General features: G+C 42.3%; 3 protein-coding genes across 5 annotated transcripts in view; 1 reads left to right on the forward strand and 2 right to left on the reverse strand.

Annotated features, from left to right (window-relative positions):
* LOC129631040 (zinc finger protein OZF-like) overlaps positions 1 to 4,288 on the forward strand; it is a 281,286-nt gene extending 276,998 nt beyond the window's left edge. The window contains exon 12 of the mRNA XM_055551783.1: positions 4,158 to 4,288. Coding sequence (XP_055407758.1) covers positions 4,158 to 4,179 — 22 coding nt within the window. The 3' untranslated portion in view covers positions 4,180 to 4,288. The remainder of the gene's footprint in view (positions 1 to 4,157) is intronic.
* LOC129631046 (zinc finger protein 677-like) lies at positions 824 to 14,608 on the reverse strand. 3 transcript variants are annotated; one of them, XM_055551808.1, is made up of 6 exons: positions 14,533 to 14,608; positions 14,052 to 14,420; positions 12,429 to 12,498; positions 10,973 to 11,040; positions 8,151 to 8,304; positions 824 to 6,340 (listed from the first exon to the last, which is right to left on the reverse strand). In XM_055551808.1, exons 4-6 carry the CDS (start codon positions 10,985 to 10,987, stop codon positions 4,665 to 4,667), a joined length of 1,845 nt encoding a protein of 614 aa, XP_055407783.1. In that variant the 5' UTR covers positions 10,988 to 11,040; positions 12,429 to 12,498; positions 14,052 to 14,420; positions 14,533 to 14,608; the 3' UTR covers positions 824 to 4,664. The 3 variants fall into 3 exon arrangements, with proteins under 3 accessions (XP_055407783.1, XP_055407782.1, XP_055407784.1); XM_055551807.1 differs by lacking the exons at positions 12,429 to 12,498; positions 14,533 to 14,608 and having other exon boundaries at positions 825 to 6,340; positions 14,052 to 14,484; XM_055551809.1 differs by lacking the exons at positions 12,429 to 12,498; positions 14,533 to 14,608 and having other exon boundaries at positions 6,196 to 6,340; positions 8,155 to 8,304.
* Positions 14,609 to 18,045: 3,437 nt separating this feature from the next.
* On the reverse strand, positions 18,046 to 21,733 carry LOC129631054 (protein FRG2-like-2). The gene is made up of 4 exons (XM_055551822.1): positions 21,468 to 21,733; positions 21,057 to 21,137; positions 20,738 to 20,815; positions 18,046 to 20,453 (listed from the first exon to the last, which is right to left on the reverse strand). The coding sequence occupies exons 1-4, from the start codon at positions 21,682 to 21,684 to the stop codon at positions 19,984 to 19,986; spliced, it is 846 nt and encodes a 281-aa protein (XP_055407797.1). The 5' UTR covers positions 21,685 to 21,733; the 3' UTR covers positions 18,046 to 19,983.
* Positions 21,734 to 21,847: the final 114 nt, after the last annotated feature.

Raw genomic sequence — 21,847 nt, forward strand, 5'->3', positions numbered from 1 at the left:
TCAGCATCCTGTTTTATTATTTCTGACTTCCCTTACAGAATATAAGCTATTTGAAGATGGTCATTGATTCCCTGCTGTATCATGAGTGATTAGAATTGTTCCTCATTGATAGAATGAGTGAATGCATTTTATCATTACAAAGAAGAAAGCTGCTGCAATGCATAGGTTTACAGATCAGTGGGTTGTCATCAGGTAAACCTCAAATTATATTTGTGGCATTGAAACAGAGCTGGACTCTATGATCCTTGCCCCCTCCCCACCCCCCACCATGTCTTCTGCCTGCCTTTTGCCTGTTGAATGTCAAAGAATAATTTTAATCAGAAAAGTGAGAAATGCTTAAACAAAGGAGGGAGACTAAATAATAATAATGTAACCATTAAGCATAGTCAAGGACCTTTAGTTCTTTCTTAAGGGATGTAGATAATATTCTGAACCATATCCTGTGAGCTGTCCTATAGATACCAAAACCCCAGGTGGAGAAGTTAACTACAAGATGGCCAGACTGTACCCAGGACTTGAGCTGCCACAATTCCAAGAATTGACCACAAAGAAATGGGAACAAGTGCACCCCAGAACTAAAGATTAACTGTACCTAAAACAACCAAGATGCTACTGCTAGTCACACCACTGATGACCAATATGAAGATGACTGATGACTGTGCTATTTCTGCATGTAATCTGCTCCCCACCCCCCCAGCCCCACACACACTGTCTATAAAAGCTCTCACCCCCTGCTTGTCGGGGGCCAGGGTGGGGAGCTAGCCTTTGAACAGATGTCCACCACCCCTCCCCCACAGTTGCCAGCAACTGAAAGAAACTTTCCTTTTCCCCAACCTGGCCCGTTTACTGGCTTTTGAGAGGTGAGCAGCCAGACCCCCTATGCATACATTTTGGTAACAGCATCCGATTCTTTACTCCCATACCATACAACCTAACATTCTGAACATTTCTGATAAAATTGTCATGCTATTTTGTTTGTACCATTAATTTTCTTGTGGACAAACATTGTGACAGAGATAACATGAACATCTCAAAGAGATATACTACTTTTATTTCAGTAAACCCAGGATCAGTCTCATTTTACTATCAAAGTTTGTTCAGGTCATATATAATCTTTTCAATTTAAGCCAAATTAAAAAAAAAGACCAGCCAACCCAGTTCATTACAAAGTTCCCTCAAGTTCCCTGCCTAGGGAATTTTTTTTTTTAAACATTTATTTGGCTGCATTGGGTCTTAGTTGTGGCATGTGGGATTTTCATTGCATCATGCAGGATCTTTCATCGTGGCACATGGGCTCCAGAGCGTGCGTGCTCAGTAGCTGCAGTGTTCAGGCTTAGTTGCTCCATGGCATGTGGGATTTTAGTTCCCTGACCTGCATCCCCTGAATTGCAAGGCAGATTATTAACCACTGGGCCACCAGGGAAGTCCCCTGCCTAGGGAATGTTAAGCCATACTCCCTCTGAGGACTCCAAGTCCTGAGAAAAAACAGCTCGAATAAAACTCAGGACATCATTTAAAGCAATGATGTCTGAATATCAGGAGAAATCACTAAAGTACCCAAGAAACACTGAAGAAGTGGGCGGGGCTCAAAGGACCCACGCTGGTACCAAGCATGGGTTTAGGACGGACTCCAGGGTCCTCCAGTAGGTGTCCCTGATAGCCTACTGACTACAAGAAGATGTCAAAATTCCATTAACAATCAAGAAGGAAAAAGGGAATTTTATTTGAGCCAAGCTGAGGATTATAACTTGGAAGGCTCTCATAAAGCTCTGAGAACTGTTCTGCCTGTTAGAAGTTGAAGGCACAGTTGTATACACATTTTCAAGATAAGGGATAGTTCATCAATATGACATGTTGATCATTTTTCATAAACTTCACCAAGGACATACAGTCCAGGTAACCATGTACAAAGCAAGCAGTAAGTCACCATGACCTTTCACAGAGTTGAGAAAGAACACTACTCTTAAAAAATATCTAATATTTATTTGGCCAGGTCTTAGTTGCAGCATGGGGGATCTAGTTCCCTGACGAGGGATCAAACCCAGACCCCCTGCATTGGGAGTTCTAAGTCTTAGCCACTGGACCACTAGGGAAGATCCCAGAACACTTTTAATAAGTTAGATCACTAGTGTCAGAAATAAGAAAGTAAGTTGACCTTTATGGTTGAGGAGGCACTCCCACCTCTGAGGAGCCTGTGGTTTATGTGTAACGCACAGGTACACGGCACATTAGGGAGGGAGGGAGGAAGCCCAAGCAAACAGAAATGTGTTTCTTTCTTGTCTTGCCTTGAAATATAAATTTTATTAAAATATGAACTCCAAGCACACACAAAAAAGATTATTTTATCTTATTTCTGAAATTTTATCTCCTAGTATTTTTTGTATGTTCACCATATGTTGTCACTTCATGTAAAGCTTCAAGTGCACACACACACACACAAATGTATGTAGGAATATAATTATACGGTGTAGATTTACAACCAAGGAGGCAGATTTCAGGGGACTGAGTCTGAAATTGTACTGCTACAGTATTTTCATTATAGCTACAGAAATAATCTGGGTTACACTACGGAGTTTTTAACTCCAGTGTAAATTGTGAATATATATCTATTTCAAATACTTTAAGTTGTTTAAATCTAATTTGAAAAGAAATTGTCACAGATGCCATTCAACCTAGAGAACATGATAATGTATACTTAAGGGTCATTATTATGAAGCCCCCAATGCAGTGGGATATGCTTGCATTAATAGAAGGCACATGATTCACTGAGGATTACACAGAAGATTGGGTTTCCTTACTGGCTCAGGTGGTAAAGAATCTGCCTCACACTGCAGGAGACCTGGGTTCAATCCCTGGGTTGGAAAGATCCCCTGGAGAAGGGAATGGCTACCCCCTCCAATATCCTTGCCTGGAAAATCCCATGGACAGAGGAGCTTGGTGGGCTATGGTCCATGGAGTCGCAAAGAATCAGACACGACTGAGAAACTAACACTGTAAAAAAAAAAATTACACTTTATTCATTTGGATATGAGAAGTATGATACATTCTAATAAACAAAATGGTATCAAAATGCAATTCTAGAGGCCAAATCCACAGCCTTCACAGATACACTACTGATTCTTTTGATGACTGTCCTCTGTAACACTGTCCCTTCAGTTTCCAAAAATGAGACTAATTTTGAATACTTTATATATATTCAGTAGCTATTCCCCTTCAAAACACAGGGAGACCATTGTTCCATCTCCATTTTTTTTCTCCCACATACGCCATCCCTGAAGTTACTTAGCATGCACACATGCAGTGGACAATGCAATATTATGTTCCAGGTGTACCACATAACTATTTTATCAACTGCATACAGGATGAACTAATCACTCCAGTAAATCTAGTAGCCATCGGTCCCAGTACAAAGTTATTATCACTGACTATACTCCTTATTTTGTATATTACACACTACACTTCATTATGTAACTGTAGACCTGTACCTCTTAAACCTTTCCTACTTCACACACAAGGGCCTCCCTGGTGGCTCAGACAGTAGAGTCGGCCTGAAGTGCAGGAGGCCGGGGTTCCAACCCTGGGTTGGGAAGATCCCCTGGAAAAGGAAATGGCAACCCGTTCCAGAATCCTTGCCTGGAAAATTCCACAGACGGAGGAGCCTGGTGTGCTGCAGTCCATGGAGTTGCAAAAAGTCGGACACGACTGAGCAACTTTTACTTTCACTTTTTCACTTTCACTTCACACACACCTGCCCTTCTGGCAACCGTCTATTTGTTCTATGTATGAGACTATTTTCCTTTTGTTTTCTAAATTCCACATATAAGTGAAATTACGTGCTGTGTCATTCTCTGACTTATTGCACCCAGTCAAATACCCTGTAGAATTGTGTATGTTACTGGAAATGTTAAGATTTTGGTTTTTCTTCACAACTAATATTCCACTATATGTGTGTATATATGTGGATGTGTGTGTATATGTATATATATTTTCCCTTTATCTATTTTCTTTATTGATTCATCTACTGGTGGACTTTTGGTAGGTTTCTTACCTTGGCTACTTTAAAAAACATTTTTTTTTTATGTGGAACATTTTTAAAGTCTTTATTGAATTTGTTACAATGTTCTTTCTGTTTTATGTTTTGTTCTTTTGGCCTCAAGGCATGTGGGATTACCTCCCTGACCAGGAATTGAACCCATACCTCCTGCAATGGAATTGCGGATTCTAAGCCACTAGACTACCAGGTAAGTCCCTTACCTTGGCTATTATAAATAATGGTACAATGAATGACAAAGTGCATATATTTTTTGAATGAGCATTTTTGTTTTCTCTAGGTAAATGCCCAGATGTGCAATTGCCAGATTATATGGCAGCTCTGTTTTTAATTTTTTAAGGAGTGGCCATAGTTTGCCATAGTAGCTACCAATTTACAATCCTACCAAAAGTGCTTGAGGGTTCCCTTATCTCCTCATCTTCACCAACACTGTGACTTGTCCTTTCGATGCCAGCCCATTCTGACAGGTGTGAGGTGGTATCTCATTGTGGTTTTGACTTGAATTTCCCCGATGATTAGTGATGCTGTGCATCGTATCATGTACCTTTTGGCCAGTCTCTCAACCTGAGTAGGGCTTGAATACTTGCACAAGTTTTGTGTCAGGCATTACATTTTAAGGTTTCTTTCTACTATGAATTGTTGGATGATCCCCAAAGCTCAAGTTCTGAATAAAAGCACTGCCACATGTGTTGGATTTATGTCTGTTTTCAGTATGCCTTTTTTGATGCCTAGTAAGGCTTGCAAATTGGGTATAAGCTTTGCCACATTCATGACATTTGTAAGGTTTCTCTCCAGTATGGATGGTTTTATGTTGAGTAAGGTATGAACGCATTGTGAAAGCTTTGCCACACTCATTACATTTGTAAGGTTTCTCTCCAGTGTGAGTTCTCTCATGACCCCAAAGTTGGGAACGTTGGATAAAGGCCTTATCACAGTCTTTACATTTATAAGATTTTTCTCCTGTATGAATTCTCTGATGTGCCATAAGGCTTGAACGCTGGGTAAACCTTTTGCCACACACATTACATTTGTGTGGTTTCTCTCCAGTATGAATTCTCTCATGACCCCAAAGTTGTGAAAGTTCAACAAAGGCCTTACCACACACATTACACTTGTGTGGTTTCTCTCCAGTGTGCATCTTCTGATGTCGAGTAAGGCGTGACAATTGGGTAAAAGCTCTGCCACACTCACTACATTTGTAAGGTTTCTCTCCAATATGGATTGTCTCATGCTGAGTAAGATTTGATCTCATGGTAAAGGCTTTGCCACACACAGTACACTTGTACGGTTTCTCTCCGGTATGGATTTTCTTGTGTTTGTTAAGGCTTGACCGCTCGGCAAATGCTTTGCCACATTCATTACATTTGTAAGGTTTCTCACCACTGTGCATTTTCTCATGACTCCAAAGGAGTGAATGCTGGATAAAGGCCTTACCACATTCACTACATGTGTAAGGTTTCTCTCCAGTGTGCATCCTCTGATGATTTTCAAGGTGTGAGTTTCTACTAAAGACCTTGCCACAGACATCACATTTATATGGTTTCTCTCCTGTGTGCACTCTCTGATGTGTAGTGAGATTAGAACCCTGGTTAAAGGCTTTGCCACACACATTACATTTGTAAGGTTTCTGTCCAGAATGGATTCTCTTGTGATTTCTGAGGTTCGAGCTTTTGCTAAAAGCCTTTCCACAGTCATTACAGTTGTAAGATTTTTCTTCAGTGTGTGTTCTCCTGTGTTGTGTGGGTAACACAGTAGGTTCCACAGTAGGAGGAATTCTATGAAGTGGGGAAACTGAGGAACCATTGTTAACTGACTTCTCAACTTGAGGGCCTCTATACATTTTCTCCTCAGTTGGAAATCTCTGCAGTTCAGCCACCTGCGCCTGCAGCCTTGCTCCAGTTCTACTGTCCAAATACTTTATATCTTTGCTTCCAGCAATGCTCATGTTATTTTTCACTGTTAACCAACTTCTTATGAATGGCTTGTCATGCATGAAATATTCATATGTATTACTTCTTACAGAAACACTCTGAGGAAAATTAATTAAGGATTTATTATCCTGATTTCTCTGACTGAGATTTTTGTTATGGGTCAAAAGCACTTTTTTGTCATTTCTTGCATCATATCCCCACTCACTCTCACTCTTCTGCATATTTTCACAGACTTCCTTGAGGTCAAAATCCTTGATGCCATGGTTTTCATTTCCATATAATTCTACTAAATTAATGTTCTCTCTTGGTGATAATTTGTTAATTGCAAATCCAGCAGAAAGGATTCCTATAAGATAATCTGGAAAATAAATATATTGAATTACATAATTATACAAAAAATGTGTTTAATAGCATGTGGCAATATGATATAAGAAAAAAAATATTTTAAAAAGTCTATATATCACAATGGGTTTCCCAGGTGGCGCTAGTGGTAAAGAACCCACACGCCAATGCAGGAGACATAAGTGATGTGGGTTTGATTACTGGGTCAGGAAGATCCCCTGGAGAAGGGCTTGGCAACTCACTCCAGTATGCGTGCCTGGAGAACCCCATGGGCAGAGGAGCCCGGTGGGCTACAGTTCATAAAGTTGCAAAGAGTCAGACACAACTGATGCAACTTAGCAGGCATGCATGCATGCAACCCATGATAAATCTAGCAGGTTAAGTTAATAAATAACCACAATTATGCCAAATAACAGTTTCTGGCATTCTAAAGGATTCTTCCATAAAAACAGAAGAAAGAATATATATTCCAGAAGGAATATATTATAGGAAAAGTGAAATATATTTTGAGAATTACTGAAGTTTGTCTATCTTCTGAGAAGTTCTCTCAAGGATATAAAATGTGAAAGGGAACAAACAAAACAGTCCTAAGGTCAGGACAACAGAGAACTTGATATGTATTAATTGAAAACCAAGAGAGATCAAGGGGAAAGATGACTCTTGAGAGAGCCATCTCAGTCCCTCTCAAACTAAAGCATCAAAATGGTCAGCAGTGTCCCATTATAAAATAGAAAAGAGAATGTTGTAGGTCACAACAAAGCCCTTCCTCAGCTCTGAATGAGCCACAGCATCACGGTGGAATGGAGTTTAAACTTTTATATATTTGAACAAAAGAGTGACAAGTTTGAGTGTATGGGATGGATCTCCTTTGAGATCCGCTAAGAAACAAACTGTTATTTTTCTACAGATAATTCCCACTTAAGGAGAATTTCCCAAGCAATATTTAATGGAGCAGTTTACTCTGTGCCCACTTGAGCTCCTATCTGTATTCACATCTCAATCTATTCATACTTGTCTGATTTTCCCCGATTTTCACTTTGCCTTCCAAAGTCCAGGGCTCTTTCCCTTGCTCTAAGATGAAGATAACTTTCAGCTTATAAGAGATTTCAATTCATAAAGTAAAATGGGACATGACATGCTAGGCTATTACAGAACACATGCCCAGCCCTTTGTTCAGCTAAGAAAGAAAATTATAGATGGGTCTAGAAATGTATCATAAAAATTAGTCAACTGACTGCCTCCTGAAGTTTTAGATTAAGTAGGGTCAGGAAAACCCACTGCAGAAGGGATAGGCTACCAACTCCGGTATTCATGGGCTTCCCTGGTGGCTCAGATGGTAAAGAATCTGCCTGCAATGTGGGAGACCTGGATTTGATCCCTGGGTTGGGGAGATCCCCTGGAAGGGATAGCAACCACTTCAGTATTCTTGCCTGGAAAATCCCATGGGGTCGCAAAGAGTCAGACACAACTGAGCCACTAAGCACACCACAGCACGGTGTGCAAATTATCTAATTAACTTTTAAGAACTACTGAATCAAAAACACAAGGGTGGAAGCACAGAATGAGATGTTTTTAAAAAATGTGCTGTAACGCTTTCTGACTACTAATATTCTGCAACCACCATTGATCAAGCACGAATGCCCAACTTCTGACAAAATGAGAAGTTATAGAGTGATAAGCCATGTCATGAAGCCTTTTCATTCTGAATCCAAACAGCTTCAATCACTCTCTTAAGAACAGGGATTTGAAACTTTAACAAGCATGCCAGGGGATTCCAAGTTTGAGACTCAGAAGGGAAAACTCAAAAGATACATAGAACTAGTTACCAACTTCCGGAGAGAAGTTATCATCACCCAGGGAGACCAGGTTCCTGTAGGTCTCCAGCATCACGTCCCTGTAGAGGGCCCTCTGAGAAGGGGACAGGCATTCCCACTCCTCCTGAGAAAATTCAATGGCCACATCCTTGAATGTAAATAGTCCCTGAAAGGAAAGCACATTTCACCAAGTGGACAAGGAGCAAGCTCTGAGTCTGACAAAATTACAGAAACAAACATGTGTAAGGATTGACTTGGCTGGAGTGAATGTCCTGACCGATCTGTAAGATAATTTTGAGCAAGTTACTTTTCTCAAATTTTTTTAAACTGAGGTGAAATTCATGTAACATAAAGGTAGCTATTGTAAGGTACCATTCAGTGAGTGGCATTTAGTACCCTCACAATGTTGAACAAACACTTGCCTATTTAGTTCAAAAACATCTTATCATTGTTAAAGGAAATTTACCCATTTAACAATCTCTTCCCGTTCCTCTTTGCCCCCCATCCCTGTATACCATAATGCTTACTGTCATTATGCATTTACCTACTTGTGATATTTCCATATAAATGCAATGGTATGAAATGTGAGCTTTTCTGTGTGGCTTCTTCCACTTACAATGGTTTTTTCAATTTATCCATGATATGGCATCAGTACTACATTCCTAAAGTATTCCTTTTTCAGGGCTGAATAATAATTTAATTCTATGACTACAACACATTTTATATATCCACTCATCCCGATGGCCATTTAGTTTGTTACCACTTCTTTCCTAATTTTAACAGTTCTGCTGGAACTTTCATGTACAAGTATATGTGCAAATACCTATTTTCAACCTTTTTTTTTTTGCCTGCACCTTGTGGCATGTGGGATCTTAAATTTTAGTTCCCCAACCAGAGATTGAACCTGTGCCCCCTACAGGGAAGTGCAGAGTCTTAACCACTGGACCACCAAGGAAGACCCTTTAATATTTTTTATTTGTTTAAACACAGTTCTCCCACTTTCCTTTAGTTCTTTGTGGCTTCCCGTAGCTCTCTAAGGATGTTTAAGATGCTTGATTTAAAATCTTTACTTAGAACTTGCAAATTCTGTTCCTCTTTACAAACACCATCATTAACGCAGTAATCATGCTTAAGCTCTGGTGAAAGAAATGGCAACCTGCTCCAGTATTCTTGCCTGGAGAATCCCATGGACAGAGAAGCCTGGCAGGCTACAGTCCACAGAATCGCAAAAGAGTTGAACACAACTTAGTGACTAAACAACTACAACAACAATAACATGCTTAAGCTGCTCAATCTGGAGAAATCCTTAGGCATCGGTACTGAAGCTGGCCTGCTCAAAAGCAGCCACTGTGAAATCTTTTATAACAGTCACAAATGTGAAACCCTTGTGTCTTCATGAAGAGAATGATCCAATGAGGATGTAAAAAGGAAAATCACCTCTATGTTTACTAAAGTGAAAATAACTCCAACATGTATGGCTTGTGAAAATTTAAACTTGCACAATAAATACCATAAGAAAACATTTACCGAAAAATATTTTCTAAAATCACATTACAATATAAGATGCATTTTTATTAAGATTTGGGTTGAGAACAAAGAGTTGTTCCTGATGGAGACATTAAGTGATGCTGGAAGATGTGACAGAGAAAGGGATATTTTACTTAAGCCTCTAATCTGCATCACTATGTGGAGTTGAATCATAAGTGTATATACATGAGATGTTTAATACAAAAAAAAATAACACTATTTGTTATGGTGATCTGTGATCTCCAATGTTATGACTATAACTTGCTGAAGGCTCAGATGATGGTTAGCATTCTTTTTTTAGCAATATACAACACTGAACAACTATAATGGTAGAATCAGATCATGGCTCCAGGCTTTCTGATGGCAGAAAGTTCTGCTCCTATGTCTTGGCTGAATTATAACCATTTTAATCGAAAACACCTGCTACATGAGAGTCCCTACTGGAATACCTGGGTCTTTCAGCCATGAATGTGGTATGAATTATATAGAGAGCTTTTCCTGTTAGGCAATTAAGTTAATTCCATTTTTTACAACTAATTATGTACTAAAACATGACTTCCCAGGTGGCACTAGTGGTGAAGAATCCACCTGCCAATGCAGGAGACATAAGAGACTCGGGTTCAATCCCTGGATTGGGAAGATCCCCTGGAGAAGGAAATGGCAACCCGCTCTGGTATTTTTGCCTGGAGGACATGGACAGAGGAGCCTGGCAGCTACAGTCCATGGGATCGCAAAGAGTCGGACACAACTGAAGCAACTTAGCACAGCACATGTACTAAAACACCCTCTTCTACATCCTGTTTCCATTTTGGAACTTCCCATTTTAAAGTACTGATATTTTAGAGTCAGAAACACAATGATTCACTCATCTTCAAATGCCTTCAAAAGCATGTTTCCCCATATAAGTCTTCCTTTCAGACTTCAGGTATTGTGAGCATTGGAACATCACTTATCATATGTAGTCTCTTTGACCCTGGTTTACATGGAGCTGAAAGGGCTTGCAGAAGGGTTCTCTGAACAATCCTTAGTGGCCTACCTCACTGACACCACAGAGCCTACTCCTACCTCCAATCCACGTCTGAGTACAAAACCTTTCACAGGAGGATCGCCTAAAAGGACCCTCTTCCCAAATGCAAGGTCACTAAGTCACACTGAGGAGGAAATCTGCAGGGAGATGAGAGGAGATTCAGGGAAGGCCCTGTGTGTGATTAAATATTTCAGGCAGGAAACTTCATAGAGAAGTTTAACAAGTCCAATTCATGTCATTTTAGGAAAGAGTTAACATCAACAAAGAATATGACTTTTACCTGGGAAAGGGCCATCCCTTCTCCTTTCTTTCCTCTTCCTCTGAGCTTCTTTCTCAGGTAAGATTATTCTGTGTGACAAAAAAAAAAAACACATCTTTTAATGTTTAGGATCAACAAACCTCCCTCCCCTGCCACAAGTATCCACACAGAAAGAAACTTCCTCTGGGGGAAAGAAGGTCCCCAGTGACTGGAGGGATCGGAGACAATGAACTCCTATCAGGAGACCAATATGTGAGTTTTCACCCCTTTCTTCAACCCTTTCTCCTGCTGGAACCCTCACTCTGCTGCAACTGCACCGTCCTTTGTCCATATGACATTCAGCCAAAGGAAACTGTCTCCTCCCGGTTCCTGGCTCCTCCCTGGGCAGCCAGCATCCAAGGACTGGCTGATGCAGGGTAAGATGCTTATCCATCCGACACCTGGGTTTCCTTGGTGACTCAGACATTAAAGAATCTGCCTGCAATACAGGAGACCCAGGTTCGATCCCTGGGTCAGGAAGATCCCCTGGAGGAGGGCATGGCAACCCACTCCAGTATTCTTGCCTGCTTAATTTTTTGTTCATAATCTCTGCCTTCAGTAAAATATACTTTATATTTTTTTACGACAAATGTCATAAACCAATAAATACTGTTTTTTGCACTTAGTTACTGTGCTCCAATGTTTATGTGAAGACTGTAATTCAACAATTATTCTAAAGCCACACTAGGGCTTCCCTGATGGCTCAGTGGTAAAGAATCTGCCTGCCAATGCAGGAGAAGTGGGTTCCATCCCTGGGTCAGCAGATCCTCTGGAGAAGGAAATGGCATCCCAGTCCAGCATTCTTGTCTGGAGAATCCCAAGGACAGAGGAGCCTGCTGGGCTACCGTCCTTGGGGTCGCAAAGAGTCAGACATGACTGAGCAACTGAAGAACAACAACAAAGTCACTTTAACTTTTTTTTTTTCTATTTTGTTGAAATATAATTGATGTACAATACTATGTTAGTTTTGAGTATACTACAGAGTGATTTGACATTTTCGAACATTACGAAATGATCACAATAAGTCTTAAGAAAAAGACTTCATGTTATGATACAGAGATAGACAAGCTAAGAGAAAAGTTATGTCTTTATCTCTGGGCCTATGCCCTCTGCCCTTAAGTTTTTCATAATTGTTGGAGGACTGCAGCACATTTCAAATTCTCATTGTAACTGGCCACTCATCCCAGAAAACCACCAGATGCAAAAACAAGACCAACTTTGTAAATTATTTCTCTCAGAGGATATCATTTGCTCAGACTCAGAAAACCAGGTCTACTTTACTTCTCCATGTTACAGGTGGTGCATGCGTCTCACAGGGGAAGGGATTTACCAAGTTACTTTGAAGAAGTCTGAGTTGAGTGAGCAGAACTGAGTGTAAGTGGTAGCCTTACACTTTTATAGGTTTAAGTAGGAAGAGTTTATCCTATTTGCAGATTACCTTATTTATTTCTGAGCGAGAGAGGCTTCTTTTTCAGGGTTTAATGAAAGACAAACATTTTATTCCTCTACTGTAGAAAAAAACAGAACAAAAAATGCAAGCCACATCAATCCAGCCCATCCTTCAACATCTGCAGAAAAAGGATGAAGGGGATGAGCAAGGAACATCTATTCAGTTCTTAGCTGGAGACTTCAGCTCAGAGCTCACTAACTTAGCAGATCTTTTAAGGGAAGAATAAAGTTGTTAAATACCAAAGTAACTGGTGAATCTAGGTTTTGAGTTTTAAAAGATTATCAACATTCATAATCACAGGCCTAGTGAAATACTGTAAAGTTATTTACCAGACATCAAAGAAGAGCTCCAAGTTAGGATATAAAGCACATAAACATCATAATGTGAGCAATCAAATTAAGAGGGAAAATAACCTGTAAATTTAAAGGAGAGGAAAGCAGTACCGTTAACAATGGCCATTTTAGCAGGCTTCCTTGGTGGTCTAGTGTTTGGGAGTCTGCCTGCCAGTGCTGGGGATATGGGTTTAATCTATGGTCCAGGAGGATCCCACATGTCTCAGGGCACCTAAGCTGGTGCACACAACTACTGAAGCCCGCAAGCTCTAAAGCCTGTGCTCTGCAACAAGAAAAGCCACTGCAATGAGAAGTCCAGTGCACCATGAGTAAGAGTAGCCCCAGAGAAAGCCCTTGCAACCAAGAAGACCCAGCACAGCCAAAAACAAAAATAAATAAGTTAATTTTTAAAATAGTCATTTAAACAAAAGCACCATGTGTTGAAAGAAATTCGTCTTCCATTTCTCGGAGGAGGACCTAGAAGTGACTGAGTTAAGCCTCTGCCTTCTGGTTGAATACGGACTGCAAATAGAATTATTATCTGATTCCAACACCTGGTTTTTCAACTCTCATCTCTTCTGCATAATTTAGACAAGTCAACACATTTTATAAAAATTAGGTTGTAGAGCCACAAATTCACTACTTCAGAACTTAACACTCCATACCCAATCTACTCAATACTCACCTAGGTTTGGGTACCCCCGCTTTCTCTAATACTATGTGCTTTTTTCCCTCTGTATATCTCCCTGGATCCTTCTGTTTCTCTTCTCCTTTGCCCATTTCTGCGTTTCTTTCTCTCTTTTCTGTGCATCATTTTGTTTCCTTCTTTTTCTATTCCTCCTCCCACAGATTGGCCTCGCCCTGTTGCAATACCTGACGTTTTTCCTGCACAGTATTTCTGATGCCTCACTAGTTGCAGAAACTTCTGCCTCAGTATTCCCTTTCCGCTCTCCTTAGAGGGAGGTCAAGGATGATCCATCCTCCAAGAGTGAGGACTTGTCAGAACGAAATCGGGCCGAGGAGGGTGAGGTCGGGCAGGGGAGCCGGGAATCGGATAGAAATTAGAAAGGGAGTCAGAGCAGGAAAACAGCGCTGCAGGAGGTCAGCGTCTATACGGACCGAAGGCAGAAAGTTGGGGCCGGTGCCTGCCTTAGAGCGATTTTAACAGGAACCGGGCCCAGACTGCCGGGACCGAAAGAGTTTTCAGGTGACGCCGCAACAGGCGAAATGAAAGGACTCAGAGCGAGAGCGACGGCCGCGTTCAGGGGTTTTAACTTACTGGGAGCCGCTCCGAAACCCCGGTCTGGGGCCGCGATGCCCGAAGAACGCATAGCGCGGTCACCAACGAAACCAAGACTTTCTCTTCCGAGTGTACCCGTTGTTCCGCGGAAATCACTTCCGGCTCTTCAGGGAACTGCGCGTGCTCACTGGGGCGGGGCGGGGTGGGGCTGTGGCTTTCGGGTGGATGGAGGGGGTCTCCGCCTGTGGTCCTCGGTCTGGTCCTCGGACCGGCCCCTGGGAGTTTCTGGTCTGCTCCTCTTCCCTCTGGACAGGTTTCTGTACTTTGGATCCTCTGCACTTGTCTGCTGTCCTTTGAAGCCAGGCCTCGGTGCAGAATTAGAGATGCACAGTCCACTTCTATTAGAAGCTGAAAGTTGAGAAACAGAAAAACATGGTGGGCTGCAGTCCATGGGGTCGCAGAGTCGGACACTACTGAGCGACTAACACTTTCACTCTCCCCCACCCCCGCACCCACTTACGTGGAAAGAGCCAGCAGATGAAGAAACTGGATCCTCTGAGCAGCGAGGATGCAGGAGCCCTGGACCTAGGGCGGGGCTTGGCGCTGTGGGCGGACTTGGATCCCGGAACTTGAGACCTCAGGCAGTTACACGTTTTCGAAAGTGAAAGTGAAGTTGCTCAGTCGTCTCCGACTCTGCGATGCCAAGGACTGTAGCCGGCCAGGTTCCGCTGCCCATGGGGATTCTCCAGGCAAGGATACTGGAGGGGATTGCCATTTCCTTCTCCAGGGGATCTTCCGGACCCGGGGATCGAACCAGGGTGCCCTGCATTGCAGGCAGACTCTTTACCCTCTGAGCCACCAGGATTATTTATTTTAAATTTATGTATTTATTTTTGACTGTGCTAGGTCTTCCTTGCTCCTTGGGCTTTTCTGTAGTTTCCTTGTGTGGGCTTCTCCTTGCAGTGGCTTCTGTTGTTGCCAAGCCTGAAATCTAGACCTTTCTGGCTTTAGTAGTGGTGGTGCAGGGGCTTAGGTGCCCTGTGGCATGTGGAATCCTCCCTGGTCAGGGATTGAACCCTTCTCCCCTGCATGGGAAGGCAGATTCTTAACCACTGGACCACCAAGGAAGTCCCACAGCTTTTTATTTACTTAACCAAAAGCTTGGATTTTAGAGCAGGTGATGGACACTGGTAGTGTGACAGGAAATGCAGAATTGTGCATGTGGAAAATGTGCAATTTTATACTCACTTCCCTCCTGGGCTTCCCTTGTGGCTCAGCTGGTAAAGAATCCGCCTGCAATGTAGGAGACCTGGGTTCGATCCCTGGGTTGGGAAGATCCCCTGGAGAAGGGAAAGGCTACCCACTCCAGTATTCTGGCCTGGAGAATTCCATGGACTTTATAGTCCATGGGGTCAAAAAGAGTCCAACACAACTGAACGACTTTCACTTCACTTTCCCTCCAGAGTATAATTTAAACTTCTGTTTCCCATTCACTTGGAGGCATCAGAAACTAAGTGAGGAAAAATTTCAACCCTAAATATGTCATTGTCCAAAGGACGCCTTTGGAGATTGTGCGCAAGGAGTAGGCTACAGTCAGGCACTTGAGAAAGAAGCTTTAGGAAGGAATTCAACTATATATATATATATATGCAGTATAAATTTTTTTTCTTTGACTTGTATCAGGCTAGTGGATTTAAAGAATAAGACCATTTCGATAGAAATTTCCACTTCCCAAATATCAACTGTTAATGTTATCTTCACTGTAGTTTTGCTGCTTATTAACTTTTCTTATGCACTTTGGCATATTTCTGAATGATTTATCAGTTGAGAATAAACATACCTCCTTTGTCCAAGGCTCTGGTGGAAAACTCCAAAAACCTTTGGAATTTCCACTAACTGAACACTGTGCTCTACAGCAGAAACTGATACAACATTGTAAATCAACTACCCTTCAATTAAAAATAAAAAACACGATTGGAGTTTCCTGAATGACAGACGTGTTTTTGTTATTATGTTAATAAGGCAACTTTGAGTGGGGGTTCCATACAAAATTTTGGAATAGGAGCTTGGACCCCAGAAAAACCAACCAGGTTATGAGAGAATTGGAATATTACACAGTGGTGAAGCTCAATGAACTAGAGGTATATATGTAAGAAGAAAATCTTCTTGAAAACAATTGGGAGAAAAGTCATGATACAAAATTAGATAGCATAAAGACATGTATATAAACATTTTGCACTCACAGAAAATAATATTTAGAGTTAAAAGTATGTATGTGTTAGAATTTCTAAAAACGCTTGGGAAAGACAAAGATCAAGTTATAGTTGTGTATCAGATACATATGTGATCAAATGAAAATGCAAAGTAAACAGGAAATAAATTTCTCTTCCGGTCTTGTGGATGAGACCTGCCAGGTCAATTCCCATGGACACCCATGATTAGATCTCATGTGATTGCATTATATTGGATATCAGAGGGAATGAAAAGCCCAATGAAACAAGAAGGCATCTTGAAACCAAAGCAGGGAGGCAAGGATCTTTAGGTAATCAATGAATCAGTTTATTGTGGGGTGACTGACTCCAAGAGCCTGATCTAGATCAGGGCGACAGTGATAAGATGAAATTTCACAGCTGCCCTCCACACTACCCCAGAGCCATTCTGACAACTCTACAGTTAACCTAGGCTATCTGGGTAAATGCTTGGAAGCAGAATAAATTTTCCTAAAATTTATGAATGGGTTCTGTCTCTTCTAGGATCATCACATAGGAGAGGGAACAGATAAAGCATCCATTTGTTCACATGGAACTAATTCAGTAGCATCTCTGTTCTCCTGTTTTGACAGATGTTTACTGATGCAACTTTCATGAAAATTTTGGGTTTCATGGTATATTGGTAGTGCTCAAAAGTTTTGTGAGCACTCCATGGCTTGTGAAACTGTGACCTCATTTCAGATGGAATCTAAAATTTTAATCTAAAGAATGAATGCTATAAATGGTACAGTTTGCAGAATATCTCAAATATTACCCATGAAAATAAAAAACTTTACATCACCAAAAACAGACATACATGGCATGTTTATAGAATTATGTTGTCTCTAAAAGAGAGGGCTTCCCTGGTGGTAAAGAACCTGCTTGCCAATGCAGGAGATGCAAGAGACGCGGGTTTGATCCCTGGGTTAGGAAGATCCCCTGGAAGAGAGCAGGGCAAACCATTCCAGGTTTCTTGCCTGCAGAAGCCCATGGACAGAGGAGCCTGGCAGGCTACAGACCACAGGGTCACAGAGAGTCAGAGTCGGCTGAAGCAACTTATCGCACATGCATGCCCCAAAACTGGAAGGAACCCAAATGTCCAACAAATGGTGGATAGATAAACAACCACTAGTCAATCTGTAAAACTGAATGGCAGTCAGCAATGAAAAATAATAAACTCTTACTCTGTGCAAAAACATGACTGAATACCAAAGGCATTATGCTGAGTGACAGAAACATACAAACGGATAGTATTCAGCCTTAGAAAGAAAGGAAATCTTGTCACATGCTACAGAATGGATGCACCTTGAGGACATAAACCATAGCAAACTATGCCAGTCACAATAACACAAGTATCATATGATTTCACTTACTGAAATATCTAGAGTAGTCAAATTCATAGTTACAGAAATAGTAGGATGGTAGTTACTGGGGACTGAGGGGAGGGAGACCCAGAGAGTAATTTAATGGGTACAGAGTTTCAATTTTTCAAGGTGAAGAAAGTTCTAGAGCTCTGTTGCCTAACAATGTGGATATATTTGAGCTCTGTGAATGTGTGTGCGTGTCTCTGTGTTATCACTATTTTTTTTATTACCATTATACTTATAGTTAACTTCCGATGGTTTAGTCGCTAAGTTGTGTCTGACTCTTGCAGTCCTCAGGCTCCTCTGTCCATGGGATTTCCCAGGCAAGAGTACTTGAGTAGGTTGCCATTTCCTTCCCCCAAAACATTACTGTTTACTTTGTTACTAAGTGATACAGAAATAAGACGACAAAGGCTAAAATAGATTTCTGAAACTTTAATTTCATTTTTGTTACATAAAAATTATATACATTTATATGCTGAGACTATATGATCCCAGTGTAAAATGCAAATCAAAACTATATGGAATTAAATACAATAATATATAAAGCCAACAACAATATATATATGAGATTTAATATCCTCTATGAAACCATGGCAAATTGAAATCTATGAAGCAGGAGAAATCTAAAAGTAGGTACATTATGACCCAGCAATCCCACTGCTGGGCATACACACTGAGGAAACCAGAAGGGAAAGAGACATGTGTACCCCAATGTTCATCGCAGCACTGTTTATAATAGCCAGGACATGGAAGCAACCTAGATGTCCATCAGCAGATGAATGGATCAGAAAGCTGTGGTACATATACACAATGGAGTAGAACAGTCTTATGGACTCTGTGGGAGAGGGAGAGGGTGGGAAGATTTGGGAGAATGGCATTGAAACATGTGAAATATCATGTATGAAATGAGTTGCCAGTCCAGGTTCGATGCACGATACTGGATGCTTGGGGCTGGTGCACTGGGACGACCCAGAGGGAAGGAATGGGGAGGGAGGAGGGAGGAGGGTTCAGGATGGGGAACACATGTATACCTGTGGCGGATTCATTTTGATATTTGGCAAAACTAATACAGTTATGTAAAGTTTAAAAATAAAATAAAATTAAAAAAAAAAAAAGAATACATTTGAATCAGTTCTAATGAGGTGGATGAAACTGGAGCCTATTATACAGAGTGAAGTAAGCCAGAAAGAAAAACACCAATACAGTATACTAACGCATATATATGGAATTTAGGAAGATGGTAACAATAACCCTGTGTACGAGACAGCAAAAGAGACACTGATATATAGAACAGTCTTATGGACTCTGTGGGAGAGGGAGAGGGTGGGAAGATTTGGGAGAATGGCATTGAAACATGTAAAATATCATGTATGAAACGAGTTGCCAGTCCAGGTTCGATGCAAGATACTGGATGCTTGGGGCTGGTGCACTGGGATGAGGGATGGAATGGGGAGGGAGGAGGGAGGAGGGTTCAGGATGGGGAACACATGTATACCTGTGGCGGATTCATTTTGATATTTGGCAAAACTAATACAATTATGTAAAGTTTAAAAATAAAATAAAATTAAAAAAAAAAATAAAAAAAATAAAAGTAGGTACATAAGAATAAATACACAAGGTCAAGAAACCTTTTCATATATCTTGACTTAGGTTTTATCTAAACAAAAATATGTTTAATATCTAAATTAAACAAAAATATGCCACATGGTGGCATCACCATCTTTCTTCAAACTGAAAACTGTAAACATTTCCCAAGACAGATTCTTATTAAAGCTTTGTGAATATCTGCCTCCATGGCCTGGAGATGAATGAGGAAAGATCTAGTGCTTTTTCAGAAAAAAAAAAAAAAAAAGGATATGAATATGTTTTCAGTTCTACACTTCAAAGTGTGCAAATACATGTGAATTACATCCTGATACTTGCTCTCATTATAAAATAATGCCAGTGTGGTACATGCACATCAGCTTTAGCCATCCAGAGAGGCAAGGGGCCTGGGAGTTGTCAGGGTGGGGTGGGGGGGCAGGGGGAGAGGGGCGGGTAGTTAGGCGGGAAAGGTGGTGGTTATTAATACACCAACTTGGTTTCCAAGATACTCAAAGTGCATGCATTGTCTAGCATGAATTTTAAACTCTGTAATCTGAGTCCTCAAGGAAACCCAGATTTCACATTCTGAGTCCATTTCTCAAGTTCCTCTCCTATCAGCACCCCAGGTTTGTGACGAACATCGGCCCTGCTGGTCATTTTGGAGAATCTAGGGGGTTTCAAGGTTTGGCTCTCACTGTCAGAGCTGTGGTCTCTGCTGAGTAGGCTTGGGTCCCCCTGGCTCAAATCAAGCTTCTTCTGATGCTCTGACGTCTAGAGAAGAGGTGGACTGGCCTCGGAGCTCGGCCCTTCTACTCCGTCCTTGGTTGGCCCCAGGGTACCCTGCGCTGGAGCCGGAGAGAGCCAGCCCTCAGCCGGGAAGGCATAGGCCGCCTGGTTGGCCATGGTGTACACGGTCTGCGCTGCGGCCCACAGAGGCCCCCGGAGCTGGGCCAGCTGCTGCCAGCACTGCGGGGAATATCCCGGCTGCTTGTGCATGTGGACTATGCTCTGATAAATGGCCTCGGACATATAGCGCAGGGAGGTCACGAGGCTTTTTCGGAGTGGAGGCAACTGGTCTTCCGGGGACCTGGATCTGGGCCGCCGACTGCGCCCAGGGCGCGTCGGGTGGGGTCTTCTGGAGCGAGGAGCCCGGGTCTTTTCGCTGGAGCTGCTGCGGCCAGACTCAAGCACCTTCCGTTTCTTGTTTTCCGAAGTCACACTGGGTTCATCGGGAGAGGCCCCTACGGACAAAGCATGCGGGTGAGAGACCTGCCACATCAATTCCCAAGGACCCCCCATTCCAGGGATCTCACCACGCACCTTCAGGTACACCCCACCTCTCCTGCGCCACACCCTCAGCTCTAGAACGAGGTGATGCTACACCCATCTTGGGCGTTCAAATGTTCCAGGGATCCCAGAGTTTCTAAATGCCTTCAGCCATTGGACAACCCCCTTTGTGCCCACGCACTGAACAGGTCACCTGCTTTCTCTTCACACACCTCGAGACCCAAAAGCAAGATCCTACCTGTTCCATCGCAGGTTTGGTTCCTGGAATCCATCTTCCGCTTTCTGGAACTCTCGGAACTGGAACCGCGTTCTGAATCTGTGGATCAGGTGAGAGTTTTGAGTGACTGCTTGCAACCTCTGCCTTGGCAACCTAGCTGATCCCCGACACACAAGAAGCCAAGATCGCAACAAAAGCTGGTTTGCCCGCTTTTGGTTTGCCCGCATCCTAGAGTTCAGGATGGGCAAGGCCTGGCAGCCAAAGCTCACCTAGTTCCCTGCTCAGGGAGACTGGGGTACCCCCTGTCCTGTCCCTCTTCTCCAGAAAAATGAAGTCTTACCTGAAGGAGCAGTGTGTCTGTTTCTGTCTTGGGTCTCGTTTTCCTTCGAATTATCTTTCTCATCCATCTCGGGCTCCGACCCTGGAAAAAAGGGGGAATTAAATGACTGCCCTCCTTGAGGGACACTGAAGTGTTTAGTCCATCCCTCGCCCGTATTTTTGGGCAAATCTCTCAATTGAGGCCCTGCAGATGCATCCTATGTGAACTAGAGCCATACGGTTCTTGGGGATCATCACCACAGTACTCAGAGCCCTCTAGGACTGGGGTTCGGCTCCTATCACCAATCTCCAAATAAAATACCCACAAATTAGATGTCCCTGATTCCATTCCTCCTTTCCACCCCAGACCAACAGCTCAGGTTCCTATCTGGCCTCTGGACGTGGCTATCTAAGTGGCAAGAGAAGGTCTTGCCTTTTTCTTTGGATCGTTTCTCCTCCCCATCTGAGCCCCTTTCTTCCACGGAGTTCTGTTGGAGTTGGGAAGAGACTATTTCGCCTTTCCCTTCAGAGAGTTTCTCCTCCACATCAGAGCTCTTTTCTTCAAAGGAGTCTTGTTGAGATGGGGTCTGGTCAGTGGGTTGTTCCATGGAAGGGCTGTGGGGGTGACGGTCTTCTGTGCCGGATTCCATCTGGAGCTCCAAACGAAGAGCGGGCTCTCAGAGAGGTTCGGAGTGAGACGTGTTCACTGGAGAGGTGAACCGGCCTTTTATTAGAACCTCAGGGGGCGTGGCTTGTTCCTATTGGCTGATTGGATTATGCCGTCTTCTCGTGAGATTAGGAGCCTTATTTGTG

The sequence above is a fragment of the Bubalus kerabau genome, chromosome 17 (genome assembly GCF_029407905.1).
Source record: "Bubalus kerabau isolate K-KA32 ecotype Philippines breed swamp buffalo chromosome 17, PCC_UOA_SB_1v2, whole genome shotgun sequence".
NCBI lineage: Eukaryota > Metazoa > Chordata > Mammalia > Artiodactyla > Bovidae > Bubalus > Bubalus kerabau.